Source organism: Anser anser, assembly GCF_964211835.1.
Source record: "Anser anser genome assembly, chromosome: 14".
Lineage (NCBI taxonomy): Eukaryota > Metazoa > Chordata > Aves > Anseriformes > Anatidae > Anser > Anser anser.
Window position 1 is genome coordinate 3,232,611 of NC_139735.1, and position 22,324 is coordinate 3,254,934.

Sequence of the window (22,324 nt, forward strand, 5' to 3'; positions counted from 1 at the left end):
CACGCACCAAGGAGAACAGCGGCCTCTGACCGCATTTGAGGCCAGCCGCGCCATTTTGTTACACGCGAGGCCAACGGCGTCATTTCGCAGTATTTTGGGGCTAACCGTACCATCTCACTACGTTTGGGGCTAACCATGAGGCACTTCACTGTATTTGGGGCTAACCGCGGCATTTCGCTACGTTTGGGGCTAAACAGCCTCATTTCGCTACGTTGGGGGCAGGGTATTTGGGGCTAACCACGGCATTTCTCTACACGAGGCCTCCATCCCACAGCCCCCTCACTTCCAGCTCCAACCCTGGCGGGCAGAGGCCCTGTGGCACCCACGGCGCTGAGGAAGGAGGCCGCGGAGCACCCCACCCGTGGGTGCCCCCCGCCCCCCCGCCGCCCTCCTTAACCCCCCCCCCCGCCCAGCGCCTCCCCCCTGCCGCAGCGCGGCGCTGCCCGGAAGTGCCACGTGTACGCAGCGCGCGTGCGCCGGGCGGGCGGCCCCGGTAGTTCCGGTGCGGCGCGGCCCCGCCCCTGGCGCCGCGGAGCCGAGCGGAACCGAGCCGGGCCCGGGCGCAGCCATGGCCCAGCCCGCGGGGCCCGCCGCTGCCTGCCGAGCTCAGGGCGGTGCCGGGCGGCAGCCCTACAGCAACGGTGAGCTACCGGGACCGGGGTGGGGGGGAGCGTCCCGGTGCCCCGGTGCAGGCGGTGTGGGCCGCTTTCGTTTTGCGTGTTTTGGGGGGTTTTGTACCCAAATCCGTGACGGAGCCGCGCGGGCCAGGCCGTGGTACCGCGGCCTGTGAGGGCCCGGGGGGCCTGGCTGCGCTCCCCGGGACCACCCCCTCCCGGTGGGAGCGAGGCACCGGGGTGAGACCGGGCAGCTCCCGGCGGGACCTTGAGAACCGGGAAGCAAGGCACGGGGCGGGCCCGGGCCGTGTCCGTGGCGGTGTGGGCTGCCGGAAGCCTTTCCCAGCCCCTCGCCTTCCCGCAGCACCCCCCTGCCCCGTTCCCTGATTTCTTCGTTCCCTAATTCCGTGCTTCTCCTTTTCGGTACTCGTGGCGCCCCGTGAGCAGGGCAGTTATAACCAGATCCTTCGGTTTTTCTGCCTTGTGTACGAGTAATTAAATGGGTTGGCTCGCCTTCCCTCTCCTTCTTTGGCAGCGTGTTTATAACTTCTCAAAAATCACTCACGGCGTGGCGTTATATGGCTGCACGATTGCTTGTAGGGTCAGCAGCGTGGGAAGCGGATAAATGCGGGCTGAAAAGAGTCCTCATTCTCTTGAGCTTGCGGTTGAAGCAGGGAGCGTACAAGAGGAACGTCGGCTCATGGAGTGCTCGAGCGGGATGAGTTACACGCTGGCATCGCTTTATTTCAGCCGGTTTGGCTGTAGTTGGTTCAAGTGCCCAGTGGAAGTTCAGGGAGGTGGCCAGAGGAGGAGAGACGTCAGGCTGTCAGGTGTCTGAAAACCGAAGGCCTGAAACCTAGAGTTACGCAAATATAGGGTAATAAAATGAACCAGCAGTCACGGTGTGCTTGAGAGAGGGCACGGGTTGCTGGCCCGTTGAATAAACGGGGTTATTCGAGTGTGGGCCGTCCTTAGCGCTGTCGGGAAGGCGCTGCGATCCTCGGCTATTACAGGAAAAATAACGTTGCCTAAAAGCGATGGAGAGCGTACCGAGGGTGCCGTTACGGTTATTTGTAACGGCCCCTGAGGAAAGAGAGCTGTCAGCAGAACGACAAATGGTAATCCAGCCGCCAGCTCTCCTCCCAACGCGTTGCTCCCCTCGCCGCCCGCAGGTAACCGACTCCCCAGCTCCCTGCGCGTGTGCCCGGCCGAGGCAGCAGCGGCACCGCACGCTGCCGACCTGGAAATGGCTGGGCAGGGAGCAGCGGGTTGCCTGGTGACAACCTGCCTCTCTTCACGCGGGTTTTAATAGGAGCAGTACTCGCTGATTTGCTCCTCGGCCGGCAGATGCGGAGTGTAAACAAGGAGGAGAAACGCGCTCGGAGAGAACCGTTCGCTCGCCTCGCGTGATGGCGCGGCGCTCCGAGGCCACGAGCCGCTTTGGGAGCAGCGGGCGGGCTCGGCTGCAGCGGGTGCTGGCAGCCTGCTGCCACCCGGCTCGGCCGGAATCCAGCTCGGCCCCCGGGGGCGCGTGTCCTTGTACCCCCTGGGGAGGTTGCAATGGGTGAAAGCGGCGTCCTGGGCACGGGGAGCAGGTGGCACTGAAATTCGGCGTGGCAGAGAACGTGGCTTGAATCATAGCCTCCCACGGTGATGTTTCGATCCCTCATTTCCTAAAACCACTGAGTAGCCGGCATAAGTATTCCAGTGCCATCCCCCATCTCTTAGAAATTTTAAACGGCCTTAGGTACATAAAGGTGTCTCGTGCTGCTAAGGAGGTGGCCTCGCTCTTGTTGCTAGCTCCTGTCCGTGGTGTCCTGAGCTCGGTGGCTTTGCTGTTGTGCAGGTGACCTTGCTTTTCAGTCCGCGCCGAATTCCTGCTCGCAGGAAAGGAGCAGCAGCCTACGGGGAAGCTGGAGAGCCTGCGTGCTGCCTGCCGGGCCTCCCTAAAGGAGTCAGGTCAAGACGGGCACCTGACAGCAGCAAAAAGCAAGTTCTGAGAAGTCTTTGTGCAACTGTGAAGGCCTTTGAGAAGGGTTAACGCCCCTCAGAGCTGTTGCTTTGGTTTTGTTGGCAGCTTTACGCAGGCCTGCCTTGAAAGCGTGAATTGTGCGAAGGCTATCGAGGCTTTTCGTTGGGCTTCTGACTTTAAAAAATAAAAACAAGTTGAAATTTGGAAGATTGCTTTAAAAATCTAACTCATCACAGCACAAAGTACCATAAAAATGATTCCTGGCTGGGCTACGGAGTCGTGCCCCAAGGTGAATTACCAAGTTACACAATTAATCTGTATTTGCTCTATACCTTGTGTACCATTTAGTGTAACGTTATATCAATATACATGTGATACGGTTCTTACATAAGAAACCTTAGTCACTTGTAGGGCTGGCAAATTGAATTTACAATTCACTTGGTAAGTCAGTTGCCGAAAGCCCACCTGACACGCTGCGGGGCGGTTTTCAGAGGTGAGTCATAACCGTAGGAATTCTCATGTTTGCAAGCTTTTGGTTTCGACACCCTTGGTTTTGGAGGATTATTAATTACTGCGATTTATGAGCAGCTTTGTCGGGATGGTGGGCTATAACCGGGTTTCCTAACTGAAAGGCAGGCAGCGTGTTATGATTAATGGGTACAGAATCTTACGCTGTGTACTTCGTAGGCACAAATAACAGAGGCAGGGCGAGGTCAGGAGCACTGCAGGGCTACCACCTTGGCCGAGCAGGCGGTGTGGAGATGCACGCAGTGTTCAGTGGGTGACAGCTGTCTGTCAGCTGCAGCCTGAGGCTTTCTAGGGAATGCTGAGCTGAACGGCACTCCCAGTATTTGCCCTAACGAGGTACTTCAGTGTTCCTTGCTTAGCTTATTTTGTTGTGTGCGTGCTGAGTTCCGAGTTATTTTCACTTGGAAATGTGAACTTCTCCCCTTTTGAGGTTTAACCAGAATGTTTCGGTAGCTCAGAAACCAGCTGCCTTTATTTTATTGCTAAATGAAATTGTGGGATTTCATTCCGGTGGCAGCTATTTGCAGCACTTGTATGTGAAATGTAATTCTGCGTGCTCATCTCTGCGGCGTGCTTTTGAAAACGTAAGTGTTGAATCTTGCAGGGGGTTCTGGTCTGGAAAATGAAATGCTTTTGTTTTTCTGGGTTCAACATTTTATTTTCCAGAAACTTAACTGGAAATTAATCCTGGAAAGTAGGATGGGGTTGGGAGTAAAAGAGTCATAAGACTAAGCCATAAGGACGATCTCTTTTGATTTCAGGAGTATAACCGTGGATGTGGAAATCTGATGAAGCCATTCCAGTGCCATTTACTGTTTTATTAACCTTGTTTGTTTTTTCCAGCTGATTAATACCGAGTTCAGCTCTACCACTCAACAAACACATAAGGAGCACCATCAGCCTATCGAGTTTATTTTCTCGATCGGTGAATTATTCCGTGATAAATCGCTCTTCGTTCCGTGTTCTTGGCCAGCTGGCTGTTGATGCAAGCCGTATGTGCAGGAGTAGTCCTCCTGCTAAATTTAGCTGCAGAACCTTTATGGATTAACTCTGTCACTTGAGAAATAGCAGGGTGACTTATGCTGAAATTGGCTGCTCGTGTCTTTGCCGTAAGCTAAAGTTGAAGTTGGTGTCAAGCCTCAAGTGGAGCCGAGCTGTTAGGTGAGGGCGGCTCCTGCTCCCAGCCGGCGCGCCTGTGCTCCTGCCAGCCGCGTGGCAGTGCCCTCCTCCTCGCTCGGCTGGCGTTTGGGTGTTGCTGGAGATGGAAATAGCATCGTTGCGTGCGTTTCGGTCCGGGAGGGTGGAGTTTGCTCAGGCACTGGAGCGCTTAGTGAGCTGTATGGTTGGGAGGCTACTGTAAAAACAAAACACTAAAAGATCTAAGTGTTGATAGCAAAATGCTGTCAAGTTTGTTTCCCGTGTAGTACTACTTCCATCACTTGTACCTCTTTGTTTTTTTAAAAACAAAAACGACTTCTGTAATGTGGAGATTAATAACATCCTCGGGAAGGAGAGTCCCAGGAACATGTTTTATTTTCAGCAGCAATATGCGACACTGACCTTTCAAAGCTTTTTTTCTCCTAGGTCCTGTTCAAAATCAGATGATGCATTCTTCAGATGCCCAGGGATACAACCCTGCAGTTCCAGGATCGTACTCGCATCCGAAGGTTCCTCCGCATCAGCCTTCTGGACAGTACAACTACAGCGGTTCCCAGAATGTCTCGCAGTTCAACAGTTACCAAGGGCCTGGGCAGACTCTCAACAGACCGCCAGTGGCACCTCTCTCTGGGTCACCAGTGCAGCAAATGGGTCCTGTACCTCAAGTGCCGCTGCCTGCGTTGCAAAACTCAGCTGCTATATCATCTGCTGGTAGCTTTCCTCCCGGTGCTGGCCCCCCGATGCTTTCAAACTGGCAGTACAGCCAGAGCGCTGTGAGTCACCCGGCCGGGACGCCGCCAAGCCACTTGGCTCCCGGGACGGGGACAGGGTCAGCTCAGCCATCGCCCTCGTTATCAGGAAATACAAATCCTCCAGGAAGTTATCAGTATGCTGCTTCTCCGGGAGGTCCCTCGCTTCACAACAGCTTTATGAAGCCAGGTAACCATATATTTTTTTTTTTAACTGGCTGCCAGCGCCAACTTTTCTGTATCGTTTTTAAGAAAAAAGTATACAGACTTCACTCTGTGGCAGCCTTTTGCTCATGGGTACCAGATTGTCAAAACAGATGATCTGAGAAAACGCACATCACAAAATTTGGGGTAACTTCTTTGGATTAGAAAGGGAAATTCAGTGTGGAAAATTTCATTTTGCTCGGGTGGCTGAAGCAGGTAATTCCTTAGCAGCAGCTTGTTGTTTTGGGAAGCTATGTGTGGGTAATGTTTCCGTGGCCTTTGCCATTCCTTGGGGTGTTTGAAGCATTTGTGTGCTTCAGTCAAGTGAGAGCTTCCGGACTTCACAGTTGAAAAATGTTAAAGCAAATCTTTTTTCTTATGAAATGCTTTTAGCCCCATTAGACATTACTCTTGATTCTAGTTCTTCGTTTTATGCTGGCGTGATTTTATTACAGTTGATTGGAATAAGCAATTAGTACTCTGGAGTTCATGATGAAAATGGTAAATGAGAAACTTTGGAAAGGGGCATATGGAATAGAATTCTTGTACACGTTCAATGGTGAATCCTCCTGAGCAGTTTCCCGGTAAAGTTTTTGTAGAACAGCGATCACTTTTAAAAGGGATTTAGCTCATTTTGCTGCTGGCGCTCATCCTTAGAACAAGGGTCTGCCAGCTGCATGCCCAGCCTCGGGCAGCCTCTCTCAGACACAACCCGTATGTTACTGTCTTGCATCAGCTTGTCGAAGATGAGCATCCTGTCTGGAGGAATCTGTTTTAGACTCTTCTGGTACATTATACTCTGATGTGGGGCTGTACTATAACTTTTTGAAGTCCAGGATTCATAGTTGAAACGAGGATGCTTTCTGTGCCTCTTAAAATTCTTACCAAGAATTGTAATAAATAACTGAAAGAGGTAAATAGCATAACATAATAATAAATAACATCCTGAATAACAGCTACAGGAACCCAGTGTGACAGAAACAACTTGAAGTTGTTAAACCTTCTACATGTATTAGGATTTGTCTGATGCTGCTTATCACTTGAATAAGAGGAATGTGTTTGATCAATATGGTTTCGTAAGAAAAGTCTTCTGTGACTTTTTCAGTGGGGTTCAACTAAAACTGAATCTCTTTACAGGATCTGCACCTCCACCAGTGACTCAGCCTTTAACTCCTCTCCACCCTCCCCCAAGGCCACCTTTAGGACCCCCACCAGTTGGCGGTCCACCTTTAATTAGGCCATCAACGCTGACAGCGGGACCACCTAACACACAGTCTCTGCTAAACTCAGCTGCAAATCAAGACGGTAAGAAATGAGTTACTCTTTTTGTTGATTTTGGACATTACAACTAGCTGTGATGTGCAACCAAGTCAAGTACTCTGCTTCTGTTAGAGAAATAAAGCTTATGCTAATACAGCACATTAATGCTTTGTCTGGAAGGAGCATGCAAGGACCTGGAAAGAACAACATATTTCTTGTTGGTAGTTGTTAATAAACTAAAAATAATGAACACTTGAAATGTATTTAAGTGCTGTTTGACATGTCAGTGTCTCACACAGTGGCCATGTTTTTTTTTTTTCTTTTCGGTGTTCTGAGATCTGGAAGTTCTGATTTCTCTGCATACCTGACTGCTGCGGAGAATATATTCTGTGTATTAATTCCTGTATCATTTTATTCTGCAGGGAAAGCTTAAATGTGAACCCTGCAAGTTGTTGCCTGTTTTACATGAGTGTACCTTGCTTTTTCTTTCTGTGTAAAATCAGTGAAACATATTCTGGATTCCTTCCTTCTCTGAAGGTACTTACTAGAGGCTGTGAAGGCTGTCAGCTGTTGAAGACATATCTGATTTTCTCTGTCTCCTGTGGGGCCTGCACAAATATGCCATTGTTTAAGAACTCATCAGAGCTCTGTATCAAACAGACCTGCAGTTGTGTAGCACTTAGAGCTCGTGTTAAATGGGATGATGTGGTAGTTGGCAGTTTTATTTTTACATATATATATGGTACTTTGTTCTGTCAAAACTGTTGGTACCTTGCATGTTCAGATTGACAGCTTCTTGTATGTGGTAGCTGTATTGAGTGCAAGAATAGTACGTTCAGATTTAGCTTAGTTTTGAACATACAAAAGGCATTAGAAACTGCTTTTGCTTAGAAAGTCTCCTTTAATAGTACAGAAATGAGACGTTTTCAGGGCTCTGGAGAGAGAAATTTTTAGTTTGAAGGAAGTTTGACTGTTTCTTACTTGTGGATAATGTAGTAGGTTCCTTCCACTGGGTCATCTTTGAAGATTTTAATGATAATATAATGTAAATCAAGTACCTCCTTCCCTTTAAGAATTGATATTTGGTTTTGTATGTTTAGACATAGCAAGCTTAGAATAAGTTGTCCTTTGGGAGGACTCTCAATTTCAAGGTTTTTCTTATCTCAAGTGGAATTTGTATCTTGACTGGTATGTGAGCATATCAAAACTGTTGGTGTTTGGTAAACAGGACTGGACAAAGTGTATAGGCGAAGGGAGTTTGATGTTTCCATGTGATTTTGGTGGAAAAAATATTTCAGGGAGCTCTGTACCTACATTCTGAGATGCTTTGAAAACTGCAGCTGGCACACAGACCCTTCCTCTGATGAGAATGACGAGTCCCCTGACATGCTTTACTGCCTATTAGCTTGGAATTTATGGAGTATACCTAATTTAAAGTAATCTGAACAGATCATTCAACCAGAAATGTAGACTTTAATTGTTTTCCTTCAAAAAGTTTGTGGGTTTTCATGAATGTCCTTAGAGGTCATTTCAGCAGGGAAAGTACATGAGAGAAATAGCTAAGATATATATTTATAATTAAGTCTTGTCTTGAGACAGTGTAAATCCAAACTATGCTGATCTCCATATTCATCCTGCAAAGAGAATTGCTTTTCATTTACCTCATTACAACTTCTTAGTAACTAGTTAAATTTTAAAATGTGACCTTTTTAACAGGTGATGCTACATCTGCTGCTAGCGATGGGTCCGCGGTCCAAAATAGCTATGATGCAATAGAAGGAGGTGGCCTCATGGGTAAGATTTTGGAATTAAAAATGCTTACCATTACATAACATTTTTAAGAGTTTAGGAAAGATAGAAGCTTAGGCATTTATGTACAGACATACTTTGTTCAATGTCTGTCTTGAAAGTAAATATATTTGAAGCATTGACAGGCTATATGCGTGCAAGTATTGTAGAGCAGCTAACATTTTGTGAAATTAACCACACTTGTTAATGGTTCACACTTAAAAGTTAAACAACAAAAAGCCCTCCTGATGTGATAATGCTTTGACCAAGCTGCACTTCTTCAATTCATCTTAAATATTTGTCTTCTCTACTTCTAGCAACCCCACATCCTTCTCCTGCACCCCCGAATCTTAAGATGAACAGAAATGTTGGCTATTCTTACCCTGCCTTGCCACCAGGCTACCAAAATACTTCACCACCTGGAGCACCAGGAATGCAAGCATCTGCTTTGCAATATCCAGATGGATCAAAACATTTCCACCAGGTAAAGATTTTGTATTTTTTTTCTCACTACTACCCCAATGCACTTGAATTTAAAAATAATAATAATAATGCAGCAGTCTGTGTTGTGTGTCAATGGGGTTCTGCTTCTGCAGTTCCCTGTTCTCTGTGCCACTTGTTCACGATGATAGATGTATCCAGAAATTAATGCTTTTGTTGTCAACTTGACACCAGTCTGGAAAAATTGTGCCAGCTCTTTCTATAGTGTCTTATTATTAAATCTGCTCAGAATATTTATCTTCTAAAATTTTCAGCTGCTTTGGGTGTGCTTTTCTTCCCTCAGGTCGCTATTGTTAGCTGAAGTATTTTTTTTCCTGAACTTTCAAAGCAAACGACTGACGTTTTTGCCAGCTGGGCCTCTGTATTTCAAGGGTTTTGTAGCATATAGGTTTTTTTTACCTCCAGTATGTTACATGCTAAAGTCCAAGTTTATGTAACAAGTACTATTTCTAAATATACCGTTTTAATACAATTGCAGTTAATGTGTACAGAAAATGAAAGGTAGATATGTTTGCTTTTTAAATGAACTGGGTTTCATCCAAATAATCAATGCTAATTGTGAAATTTTGTTTGACTCTAGCCTCCCCTAGGCACTAATCACTTAACTGCATCTATGGGTTCCCTGAGCCTACAGCAAGAAGGATTAAGACCTGTGAATCTTCTTCAAGAAAGAAATATTCTTCCTACAACCATCTTACAGGCTCCTGTCCCAAACTTGCATGAAGATATCCAGAAGCTCAATTGTAATCCAGAGTAAGATTATCAGTTTGCTATAATTCATCAAAATAAATTCCTAGTTGTAAACATAACTTTCAAAAATATTTCCTTATTTTTGTGAGTATAAAGCATTGAAAATGGGCTTCAGTGTGTTAAGATAAAGGTGGTAAGTGGATTAAATTTTGAAGTGAAGAAGACAGTGTAGAATATTAATTACCCTTTTCAGCTCATTGATATCATCTGCTTATTAGCTGTTGACTTCGTAGTCCTGAAACAGTCCATTAATTCCTGTTGTCAGACTATAACCAATGCCATTGATTCAATTTTGAGCAACATTCCTTTTTTAAGTAAGAAAGCCACACATGCATCCCTTAGAAAAGTCATTTAGGAAATGATTCCTAATGTCTTAAGAGATTGTCAAAACGTGGCATTTGAATGTGTACCATAGCTTTAATAAACCAGGTATGTTCTGCTGCAGGTGTTATGAGATCACGTGTCTCCACTTGCCGTTGCTTTTTGTTAGAATCTAAAAATAGTTGTATGCGATTAATTAGATAATTCCATCAGTTAAGCACCTCATTGCTGTTTACAAAATTTCATTGATTTGTGTTCCGTTCTCTGGAGCCAAGATTGAGGCGGTTAGCAGAGCTCGCCCTTTTCTTTAGCTGGTGCACACACTGTAATTTGAATGACCTGCTATTTTCATTTTAGTCTGGGACGTGTTTCAAGTAACTGTTCTCCATAACAAGAGGATAACGTAACCGTCATAATCCTCCTGTTAGTGTTCTCAGCTGCTACTAAGTGCTTTTTCTAAACCTGCCTCACAGTGTACAAGGAAATTGTGTAGGAAATATGAGGAAAAATAAGATGTTTGCAAGGCAGTTACAAATAAGTACAATGCAAAAAGTTTGCAATATAGCTTGCAATGAGTATGATTGAGAAGATTTAAAATAGGAATTAACTCACTGAAGTGAGGTAGATAAGAAGGTTGTGGATGCAGAAGCACGTGTGACCTCTGTATTGAAAGTAACCAAAATACTTGTAATACAAGTAAAAATTTGTGTATTTGCAAAAGTACTGTGCATGACTGCACTTTGCAGAAACCACTGGGTTCTGAAGTGTCTGAAGTTACAGGGTTGAAGGGTTTGTTTGTAGTTACTTTAAACTTTGCTGGTTCAGATCAGTATGTAAGGCCACCTCAAAAAGTTACCCCAAAATAACACTTTGTGTATAAAGGTTTGGTTCAACTTTGAGCGTTGTTAGGCTTAACTTTGACTGAAGTGACTAAAATGACACTGTTTTCTGCGTAAAGAGCATGTGTATAAAGTAACATGAGAACTAAAGCATGTACTGTGGATCCAGCTCAGATTAAAACAGAACTACGTGACAGAGTTGGAGATGATACTTTATCTGGGAATGGATGTCACCAGCTCTGGAAAATATAAAGGATGCTATACACTACTGAAATTATCATTTTCTTACCTGAAAGTCACTGAAGATAATCCTTTATTCTCTGTGTAGGTTGTTCCGCTGTACCCTGACCAACATTCCTCAAACTCAGGCCTTACTGAATAAAGCCAAACTTCCTTTGGGGCTCCTGCTTCATCCTTTCAAAGACTTATCGGTATGAGAAATATCTAAAACTTTAAATGCTGAAATATCAGCTATACCTTCACTAAAGTCTGTCCGAAGTCAGAAAAGGGATTAGAAAAGAAGTGCAACTGTGTTGGCTGATCTTGGCCTAGGAAAATAGCCTCGGTAACTGACATTTCCCTGTTCCATACAGATTGCTGTCATTTATCTGAGATTTTTCTCCTGCCTTTCTAAACCTCAAAAAAATAAAAATAAAAAAATACCTTAGAGGCAGTGCAGAAGTCAGACTGTGACAGAAGACAACTCGCGTAAATACCACTCCTACTTGAATAGCTGTATTTTGTCACATAACAGTTGTAGTTAGTAATTTCCTGTACTGATTCTTAATTTAGTTAAGCATTAACAAAGTTAAAGGGGTTTGACTGTCCACAGATACCTAGGAGATTTTGAATTTGGCAGTGCATCTTTTAAATGTTGCTATTTTTCACAATTTAAGTGATTTTCTGAATACATATTGCTGTCTTTTTCCTGGGATCTTTGCCCTGCATTGAATGTTGAGTTTGTTCTTGCACTATAAATGCAAAATTCAAGACACTGGAGGCTTGAAAGGGGAACATTTGCAGCCAAATAGATTAGAGCTAGGTTCTGACCAGTATTATTATTAAGGAATTTTGTAGGAGTGCTGTGTGGATGCAGAAATACTTGTTCCTTAAACAAGTATGCTTTGACTAGCTAGCTAACCAGGAAGCACAGTGTAGATTGTTGTTATCATCGTTGAATGGCTGCAGTGTTGATGCTTTAAAATAGGAAGCTTTTCTTTTCCAGCAATTGCCAGTGGTCACTTCAAGCACTATTGTGAGATGTCGTTCCTGCCGGACGTATATTAACCCTTTCGTCAGCTTTCTAGACCAAAGGAGATGGAAATGCAATTTGTGCTATAGAGTGAACGATGGTAGGTTTTAAATGCGCTCATTATTTTGAACTGTTACAGTTATCCTTTCCCACCTTGACCTTTGAGATGGTAATATTGACTGTATCAGTACTAGGGTTCGTCATTTGTTGTGCTGAAGTCTGACCCAGTCTCCCAAGGTAGGCCAGGTGACAAAGTTGCTTTCCTACCTAGTATATATAGTTTTCCAAGAAGTGTTGCCCAACAGGCACAAAAGAGTTGATATTTTTGTTTTAAAATGTAGCACAGCTAATACTAGTTTGAAGTAATAATGTATTAATTTATCTGCACAGTTCCTGAAGAATTCATGTATAACCCTGTGACAAGAGTTTATGGAGAACCTCATAAAAGACCTGAAGTCCAGAATGCTACTATTGAGTTTATGGCTCCATCTGAATACATGGTAAGGTTTTACTTATTCTCTCCCTTAGTTTTTATTTCCAGAGGGAAGTTGGGAGGAAAAAAAAAAACACAACCTTTTTATAAGGGGTGCTTTCCAGTTTAGTATAGCAGTTACTGCTTCAAGGAGTACATCTGAGAAGACTCGAGCATTACTTCAGATAGGATGTCATTTATAAACATTTATGATTTCATAGTTCTGTATTTAGAATATGTAGGTGTTTGTGGGTCTTTTGAAAGAAAACCACAATTATAGAATCACCCAATAAGAGAAATGCATCTAGAAATTTTATGTCATCTGTACATTGCTCTAATAGAGTTTAAACTTGCAGTAGAATAAAACCAATTTAATAAATGTCACTTCGACAATTAAAGGCAATCTTTTCTTTGTTCAGCTACGTCCACCTCAGCCACCTGTGTACCTCTTTGTATTTGATGTCTCTCATAATGCAATAGAGACAGGATACTTGAATACAGTCTGCAAGACCTTATTAGACAATCTTGACTTGTAAGTAAAAAGAATGTCTTTTTTGGTCTTATGAAACCTGTGATAGACGTTAACATGCTAATGCTTCCTGTCTGTAAGCAAATGATAGACGTTAACATGCTAATGCTTCCTGTCTGTAAGAAAAGTTTCCTGGTGTTGGCTCGCCATGGCCAGTGTTGTATGGAAATATAGTATAAAGCTGTAGTGATTTTTCCTATCACAGCTGCACTAGTATATAAGGTAATTTTGAGGCACTTCTCAGACTGGGTTTTTTCTATCTTCTTCACCAACCCCAAAGAGGAATAAGCATCATGTTATGATGTGTTTAGAATTATATCTTCTAAAAGCTGAAATTTAGATGAGTATTCACTGGAATTTATGCATGTATCTAATTAACTTTTCATTTTTAAAATGTGCTATTTGAATGTACATAAATCCGGCTTAGTATTTGCAGCTTGTTTCTTTTCTGTATCTTTATATTACTTTTGTTTGATATATAGTAGAGTTATGTCCAGCTTTAGACTTGATTAACATTGGAAAATGCTGAAAGATAACTCACTTTGGGATTCTTATGTGTTGTTCCTTTCTGAAGGGGCTTCTATGCTGAACTTCTAAATAAGGTTTTAACTTAAAATTACAAACACCTGTTGCTGTGTCTGCAAACACAGTTATTCTTTTTAAGTGTTGTTCATCCATTTATTACCCTCTTAAAAAAAAATCTCGGATGTCTGCTGGGTGATTCTACTATGAGCTCCTTTTTTTCCTCCAGAATGATTTAGTCAAGCTGTTGCAGTATAGCTGTTAAGCTAACTACTTGCTAACAATGTTGGACAGGTGCAGTGGATGTGGTTTTAAATTAAAAAAAAAAAAAAAAGCTTGTAGAAATGAAATTTCATCTTGCTGAACACCATATGTCTGATTTTTAGGCTTCCCGGGAATACTAGAACAAAAATAGGCTTCATCACATTTGACAGCACAATCCATTTCTACAGTCTTCAGGAAGGTCTCTCTCAGCCTCAGATGCTTATAGTTTCAGATATTGAAGGTATGCAGAGAAAACTTCTGTGTTTAGTACCTATTAACGACAGCTGGTTTTGACAGCCTTTTTAACATATATCTGGTGGGAGTTTCTAGATCAGATCATTAATCTCTCTAGTAGTGGCTATAGGAGTAGCATATATGTGGGTTCCTTTGAAGCTCCTGATGTCTGAGCAATGCTGTGGCTGCTCATGACTTAAAACATGAAGACAGCCTTCTGAAAAACAAAGATGGCCTTCTGAACTTCTAGTTTTTTATACAATTATCTAAATTCCTGTTAGGATTGTAATTGAAATAATGATGCTTGGTAAATTGTGGTAGATTCTTAGTGACTAATGCTTAGTGATGGTCTTTTGCCTTTACTGTCAATTTACCTTTCACTGATGTTAAGGGGCAGGGTGGAATGAATACTAGACAATCTTCTATGCATTTTTACTCAGTAGGCTTTATCCTTCAAGCCTTTTGACTGCTATTCTAAAATGCCATTCTAGCCGCAGGTATGCTGGGGGTGGATCAATCTTTGAATGGATTTACACATTGATACTATATTTTTTCAATAGATGTAATGATTGGCAAACACAATTCAGGAAAGATTTTTTTAAACAAACAACAACAACAAAAAACCTAACACTTTTTTTTTCTTCCAGATGTATTTATACCAATGCCAGAAAACTTATTAGTAAACTTAAATGAAAATAAAGAGGTAAGAACTGCCTTAAATAACTAGTGACATTCACATAATATGCTTGATAGTTTGTGGATTACTAAATACTCTTTAATATCTATGTTTAAATGACAAGTTTGGGGTGGGGAAAAAGTCTTTTAATTTATCTATTTGACCATAAAAATTTAACAACCTGAAACAAAACAATACTTGACTTTTGCTAGGGCTTTTTATTACTACCTTAATATTGGCAGTATTAATACATGTTTATATACACTCAGAAGTCTTCTCTATGAAGAAAAAGCTATTAAGACTCTAGTCTTAATATTTTATTTTCTAAATTGCAGCTTATTCAGGATCTACTGAGGACCTTGCCACAAATGTTTACCAAGTCCCTGGAAACTCAGAGTGCTCTCGGGCCTGCATTACAGGCAGCCTTTAAACTGATGTCCCCCACTGGAGGTAGAATCTCTGTCTTCCAGACACAGCTTCCATCTGTGGGAATGGGAGCACTGAAATCGAGAGAAGAACCGAACCAAAGAGCAACTGCAAAGGTTAGAAAAGTTTTTAAAAAAAAAAAGATTCAGAGAACTGACAGTCCCGTTCTGTACATGTGTGTGGGTATGGAATTGCCTGTTCTAGGTGAATTTTTTGGTTCTTTTGTTGGGTTAACTATTTAACTACTTCAGTGAAGAGAAGGGGGACGGTAAACAACTACTGTAAATATAGATTTGTGACCTGATTCTTTAAAAGATGTTACTAAAATCAGTGGTGAAAAATCAATTGTTGGTGTCACTGAAAACAAGTGATAAATACGTGAATCCTGAATTTTCTTTGTGTATCATAATGTTCCCTTGCGTGAACAGGACATACATCTGACTCCATCAACTGACTTTTACAAGAAGTTAGCCTTGGACTGCTCAGGACAACAGGTTGCAGTGGATTTATTTCTTCTTAGTGGGCAATATTCTGACTTAGCTTCTCTAGGTAAGCCATATGAAGTTGTTTTGGGGCATCTAACTCCTAAACTTCTTGACAAATACACAAAATCTATATTAGCATTTAGAATATGAACAAATCTAGTGTGTCAAGATGCAAATTCATCCTTGAGCAGTGACACTGAACAGAAGGCAATATTTCAGTCTTTCCTGATTTAGCATAACTGTTTTCACATTCTCCCCTTAGTGAGTCAGGATTTCTGTGGTCCTGGTATAAGTGGTTGAAAGCTTTCTTCCTTTCTGCCTTCCAGCCATCAGTGTTAAGCCTACCATTAGGGTAGGCTTACTAGTGTCTTAATTATTTTTTCTCCATTTAACCAGACTTCTGAGTGACAGAGTACCTGTAATTTCAGGCCATTTCATGCATCTATACCTAATTGAATATATAGTTGTATTACGTCTATGTCTCTGTATGCAGGTCTATGACTGTGTAACAAAGCTATTTGCAGGTGTAAGCTGTTTAATAATTAAAAGTAATATCACATTCCACTGGTATATTTAAAGACAACTGTATTCACTCTGCCATTGTATGGTTTTGTTTCAGGTTGTATATCAAGATATTCGGCAGGTAGTGTCTATTACTACCAATCTTACCATCATAAACACAACCCTGTCCAAGTGGAGAAATTGCAAAAGGAGTTGAAACGATATTTAACTAGAAAAATTGGATTTGAGGCTGTCATGAGGATAAGATGCACTAAAGGTTTGAACATGTTTTTTTGAGGGTGGGGCAGGAGCAAGCAGGGGATAGTGTCTGCTGTTGCTCGGCAATGTTTTGATTCATATGATTAATACTTTGGCTTTTATGTAAACCTAAATGGTTAAAAGACAAAGATTATAAAAGTAAAACTCAGTACCAGGAATTGGACCATTTTTATGACTGTATTTGGAATTTAAGTGTCAGTAAAAATTCTGTATTTTATAACGGCTAAGACTGGAATTTTTGCCAGGCTGCTCGCTCTTTCATCATGTAGAGACTTGCTGTTATTCTACATTGATTTCTGAATTCCTGGCTTCTGCTAGGCTTTGTGGATTCTACAGATCAGTAATCTGTTTGGAATATTTACCTTTCTGAAGATGCTTTATTTTATTCAGAAGGATCTTAACGTTCTGATACAGAACAGGGGTGTTGGATGGGTAAATGACATCTGTAGTTCACATCTGACTGAAAAAAAAATTCTTTGGTATAATGCTTATCTCGTAGGTCTTTCCATTCATACCTTCCATGGGAACTTCTTCGTAAGATCTACAGACTTGCTCTCGTTACCCAATGTAAACCCAGATGCAGGATACGCCGTGCAAATGTCAGTAGAAGAGAGCCTTACTGATATGCAGGTTGTTTCTTTTCAGTCAGCTCTTCTGTACACATCCAGTAAAGGTAAGATGTATAGGTAGTGTTAGCTGAAACTGATTATATTCAGTTAAGTGTTTTTGTGTACATTTATAAGCTGTAATTCAGTTGGAGTCACAAATTATTTTATCTAATCTCAAGGCAGTAGATGTGATGTGTTACTGCATGTTGATGTTATTGCTTCTTTCAGACCAAGAAGTTTCCTGGGAAACTAACTGTGGCTTGCAAATAGGTGGACTTAGCCTAGAAACTGAGAACTAACAGTTTTTAAAAGCTACTTAAAACAGCCTGGTTCACTGTTTGTATGATAAATGGGATTGAATCATATTTTTTTTTGTTTATTTGGTCTAACACAGATCAGCTGTGTTAATAATAAATAATAGTGTTTATGGGGAAATTACCCGATTAATGAAAGTATTTAAGTGTGGCAAAATTTACTGAATAAACAGTGGCATTCTTGTGTTCCTTCATAAAAACCGAAGTTGTGGGGTTTTTTTCGTACAGGTGAAAGAAGAATTCGTGTCCACACGATGTGCTTACCTGTTGTGACAACGCTGAGTGATGTCTATGCGGGGGCAGATGTACAAGCTATCACAGGGCTGTTAGCCAATATGGGTAAGAATTATAAGAGCTCATCTGGATATGTATGCTAAAAGCTTTAGAGGTATCATCCAGTAATCTACTGAGAAGTTACATTAGAAGTAACGATTCTCTCTGCTTTTAATGCTTGGCTTAGGTAAAATATCAGTATAGTTGTATGTAGTCACCTGGCCTTAGTCCGGTGCATCATCATACTTTTGGTTGGTAATACTTAAATCAAAAAAACCCTTGGTCCTTGGCTTTTTTTCTGAATCATTTATCTTAACTTCTACAGTAGTGTAGTAAAAATTTAAGCTGCATGGGAGTATATGTTAAAATGAGAAGTTAACTTATGTGACTTACTACACAAGGAGGAAAAGCCCCTTTCTTGAGCCTTATACTTTTTTTTTTAAGCTGTGGACCGATCAGTTTCTGCTACCTTGAGTGATGCTCGAGATGCTTTGGTCAACGCAGTGATAGACTCTTTATCTGCTTACCGTTCGTCAGTCCTAAGTATTCAACAGCCTGGTCTGATGGCCCCCAGTTCACTACGGCTCTTCCCACTTTACGTACTGGCACTCTTAAAACAGGTAAGCCATGGAAGAGGAGCGTAGTTGTCTACGCTTGGAATGTCAACCTGAAGTAAAAGAGCATGTGCAAAGTAAATAAACTATGCTGAATTTAGTTTCTCACTTTTCTTTAATGGTCAAATTAAATGCCTGATTGTTTGCAGAAAGCATTTCAAACTGGGACGAACGCACGTTTAGATGAACGCATTTTTACCATGTGTCAGGTGAAAAACCAACCCCTCGTTTACCTCATGCTTATGACACATCCCAGTTTGTACAGAGTTGATAATCTCACAGATGAGGTGAGTATTTGCATTGCTATGTGGTCTGATTGTGTCTGGTCCCATAGATATGTATGATGTGAAAATAAATTTGTGTTTTAAACCTCACAAGTCTTCCGCATTAAAGCCATGTAGCTCAGATTTCCTGTTTCATTTTCCCAGTTGTTTCATTTGTCTTTGTTACTTGGGGATAGGCTTGATGAATTCTGGTGAGAAGCTGATCTTTGGGAATGAGTGGATGGGGAAAGGTTCTTTCCTAATTTCTGCCCTGTCTTATCTTGCACTATAAATTGTATGTATGTCATGATAGTATAACAGATGTTTTGTCATCCTCCCCCTTGTTGCTTCCTTTATTTTAAAATGTCAAAGTAGTTCTGTGAACAGTGTGTTTAAGAGCCTGAATAATTTCAGAAATCACATCAATACTGATCAAGATAAACTTGAAGTATACCTCTCTAAATAAAACATCAAGAGATTTACTATTAAATTATGTACTTGAATTATAACAAACTTAGAGGAAAGGGATTCAGCTTCAATATTCAGCATAGGACAGCCTAATCTTACTTGACCTTCTATTTTTGTGCCCATTTCACTGCATCAAGATGTGAACCGTACTTTTTTTTTCCTTTAGGGAGCTCTTAACATAAATGACAGAACTATACCTCAGCCACCCATTCTCCAGCTGTCAGTGGAGAAGTTGAGTAGGGATGGTGCTTACCTTATGGATGCTGGCTCTGTAAGTTGTGTGGTGGTGGTGATTTAAATTTTTTTTTTCCAAATTTTTATTTACTTTGTGCTCTTTCTGAGAGCTCAAAACGTGTAGAAGACCGACGAGGTGTAGTTTTGTTTTAGGTTATTCTTACTGCTGGTTATCTTTCAGGTAATGTTTCTGTGGATTGGGAAGAACTGTGGGCAGAGCTTTATCAGCCAAGTCCTTGGAGTTCCAAATTATGGCTCAATACCACAGAACATGGTACGTGCTTGCTTTGCTGTATACCAGTCGCACAGTGCAGCCAAAATGTTATCTTCATGGGAATTGAAATACTATATTGAAATATTAGCCCTCTAGTTGTTACACACTATAAATCCAGGTCCAAGGGAAACAAAATGTTATGTCTCTTGGAATTTCTCTAGGCTGAAACTTTAATCTGGATCATCCCATGAAAGCACAGTAGGAATAGGCTGGCAATAATTAAGTTTCTCAGAACAGTGGGAGCACCCTGGGAATATCTGGGAATAGTAAGCACAGGGGATTAGTGGAAAACCTTCTTCAGTTTCTGTGAAAAAACAGTACTGATCACAACTCAGCAATTACTATTCTGATAGGCAGTTGCTGGTACCTGTTCAGTGCGTTTGATTGTTTCAAGCCCTTTAAAAGGAGACCACAGGAAAACTATTCATCAGAGAATGCCTCCTCTGTCCAGGGTTTCTTTACACCTGATTAGGATAGAGTTGAGCTATTTTGTTAAGTGTTCAATTTACTGCGGGTATTGTATACTGCTATGTATTAATGATACCCTTTGCTTCTCAGACACATCTGCCAGAGCTTGAAACTGCAGAATCCATCAGAACAATAGCTTTCGTTTCTTGGCTGAGAGAACAGAGACCTTTCTTTCCTATACTATATATAATAAAGTAAGTGTTTTAACAGTCTTCAAGACCTTTTACAGTACATATTTGGATATCATACACTGTACTTTCTGAAGTCGAGTTTTATCAATGGTGCATGCTGTGCCTAACAAGTTTGACAGTAGATATGACTTGGTATGAATCATCTTTGATTTATAACTTTCACAGATTAACTTTTTCTGTGACGTTTAGCCTTTCTTAATGTCGGATGAAGTTAATACTGGTAAGAGTACTTGTTGGGATTAATCACAAGGGCTCTTTTCATAAGTCCTTGAGCTCTGAGCACATCTTGCACTTGATCTGTAACTTTCTGAATGCATTGGTAGATCTTGGTGAATATTTATTTCACTCAAATGTTTATTTTCATTTTGAAGGGATGACAGCCCATTGAAATCAAGTTTTCTGCAAAATATGATTGAAGACAGAACAGAATCAGCCTTATCATACTATGAGTTCCTCCTTCATATACAGCAGCAAGTGAATAAATGAAACGCTAGCCTTTGGCTCACTTCTTTAAGGAAAGATTTTGCAGTAAAGAACACTTGTGCTTATAATATCCTCATTAAATCTGTGGCCTGAGGCAGTCGATGAGAAGTTCTCACTGTGATTTCAACGAACTAAAGCAAATAAAGGACCACATCTGAGAATCAAATGTGCAACTATACATTATACCTTAAAAATCAAACTATTGGAACTGGTTGAGCACCTTTATTTTGCTGCAAATCATGTTTTTACTGTAAGTAGTTGCAGCATGAAGTACATTTACAAAGGCAATACTGAAAAGGTGAAATACATTTTGTAAAATAAAGAGTTCTTTGTTGTTCAAAATGTATATTTCCGTAACTCCTTGCATTTTTTTTTTTTGCTGCTAGATATAAAAACCTCACAATACTGATCATGATTTGCAGGGAAATTCTTTATAAGTGCATCCAGTGATCAGAGCATCTCAATGTTCAACTTAAAAATGCTTAAAGTAGCAATGAAACAACTGTTCATTGTGAAACGAACAAATACTTTATGAAACTTAGAATCCAGTGTTTGGAATGGATTATGGCTAATAGGACTCAAGGTAAGCTTAACATGGACAAGATGGCTTAATTTGTGAAAGCTTTTAATAAGTCAGTATTCAATTTTTTTTAAAAATAGTGGGGAGGAGTGAGCCCTATATGAGATACATTAAAGTCAGTGGCTGAGTCAGCAGTAAAAGTAGACATATAGATGGCAAGCTTTGTTTTTCTTCAGTAAAATTTTTCTTCTTACTTTCAGCCTGTGAATGGTGTGGGAGGGGAATGGCAAGTAAGGTTGTCCCAGGATATATGTTTAGTAGACTTTAGGCTCTTGTTTACATAGCTGAATGTTAGGCCCCTGAAATTTAGTGTGCTTACGAAGTGCGTTTGTGTGATGGCACTTCAAACCTAGTGGTTTGAGACCACATTTAATATTCTGACACTAAAATTGGAAAATAAATTATTTTTCCAAAGACAAAAACATTATTTTGTATTTAAAGATTTCTTTATGGTTTGAGACATACTTGAAGTTCTCCAAGATTTCTTTACTGCAGCTGCCTAATGAGCCTAGGTCCAAAGCCAGTGTGCACCAAATAAAAGCTTTAAATGTACTCTCAGATCCCTGCCAGAGCTACAGACAGAAGTTGGCCTTGGACTTGAAGTGAAAATTTATATACAAAAATATTTAGATAATTTTATAAAAGCGTATCAGTGATCTCCAAAAGAGTTATCAATAGCTAGCATCATGAAGAGTATTTAAGTTGCTGTATCTGTATGCCCATGGAAGACATTTGTATGGAAGAATCTTGTTTTACTTTTTTGTTTAATGGCGATACAGTTCTTGCAAAAGCTACTTCTTGGGGCAAGTGTACAGGTAAAACATTTATAAATAAGTGGTCAAGCACATACTGTGACCAGGCTAGTTAGCTTACGCTTGGTGATAGAAATGTCAAAGGACATTGTAGGGTAATCATTTGCTACCATTACAGGCTGTAGCTACACTTGATTGTCAGGAGTTGCCTTACTTCAGGGGAGGAATTTCTTTGGAGAAATTGGTCTTTTCACTTGAGCACAGGAAGGTAAAGTTCAGAGAATGTCTAAAATAGTGTGAAAAGACTATTGTAGAACCAATTTAAGATTCCCTGTTTGCTGTCTCTGTAGCAAACAGGAGTATATTACTTGAACAGCTTTTCAGAAAATTGCACAGTTTCTAGTCAGAATGGAGAGATGTGGTTGTTTTTTTTAAGTTTTGGCAGTATGGTCTTTTTTTTTCCCCTGGGAGAAATGGT

At 41.2% G+C, this 22,324-nt stretch overlaps 1 protein-coding gene across 1 annotated transcript; it reads left to right on the top strand.

Annotated features, from left to right (window-relative positions):
- Positions 1 to 432: 432 nt before the first annotated feature.
- SEC24A (SEC24 homolog A, COPII coat complex component) lies at positions 433 to 20,860 on the top strand. The gene is made up of 23 exons (XM_083798904.1): positions 433 to 641; positions 4,699 to 5,211; positions 6,363 to 6,530; positions 8,202 to 8,279; positions 8,591 to 8,757; positions 9,355 to 9,527; positions 11,013 to 11,115; positions 11,910 to 12,036; positions 12,327 to 12,436; positions 12,828 to 12,940; positions 13,846 to 13,964; positions 14,605 to 14,660; positions 14,969 to 15,175; positions 15,488 to 15,608; positions 16,164 to 16,322; positions 16,824 to 16,997; positions 17,475 to 17,585; positions 17,964 to 18,139; positions 18,283 to 18,420; positions 19,031 to 19,135; positions 19,280 to 19,372; positions 19,931 to 20,034; positions 20,403 to 20,860. The coding sequence occupies exons 1-23, from the start codon at positions 569 to 571 to the stop codon at positions 20,515 to 20,517; spliced, it is 3,303 nt and encodes a 1,100-aa protein (XP_083655030.1). The 5' UTR covers positions 433 to 568; the 3' UTR covers positions 20,518 to 20,860.
- Positions 20,861 to 22,324: the final 1,464 nt, after the last annotated feature.

Bases quoted from the DNA above. Each gene is read 5' to 3' on its own strand.
- SEC24A (XM_083798904.1), top strand. From the start codon at position 569: ATGGCCCAGCCCGCGGGGCCCGCCGCTGCCTGCCGAGCTCAGGGCGGT. The intron at 19,373-19,930 runs GTACGTGCTTGC...TTTGCTTCTCAG, and splicing joins GCTCAATACCACAGAACATG to ACACATCTGCCAGAGCTTGA. The intron at 20,035-20,402 runs GTAAGTGTTTTA...TTCATTTTGAAG, and splicing joins CCTATACTATATATAATAAA to GGATGACAGCCCATTGAAAT.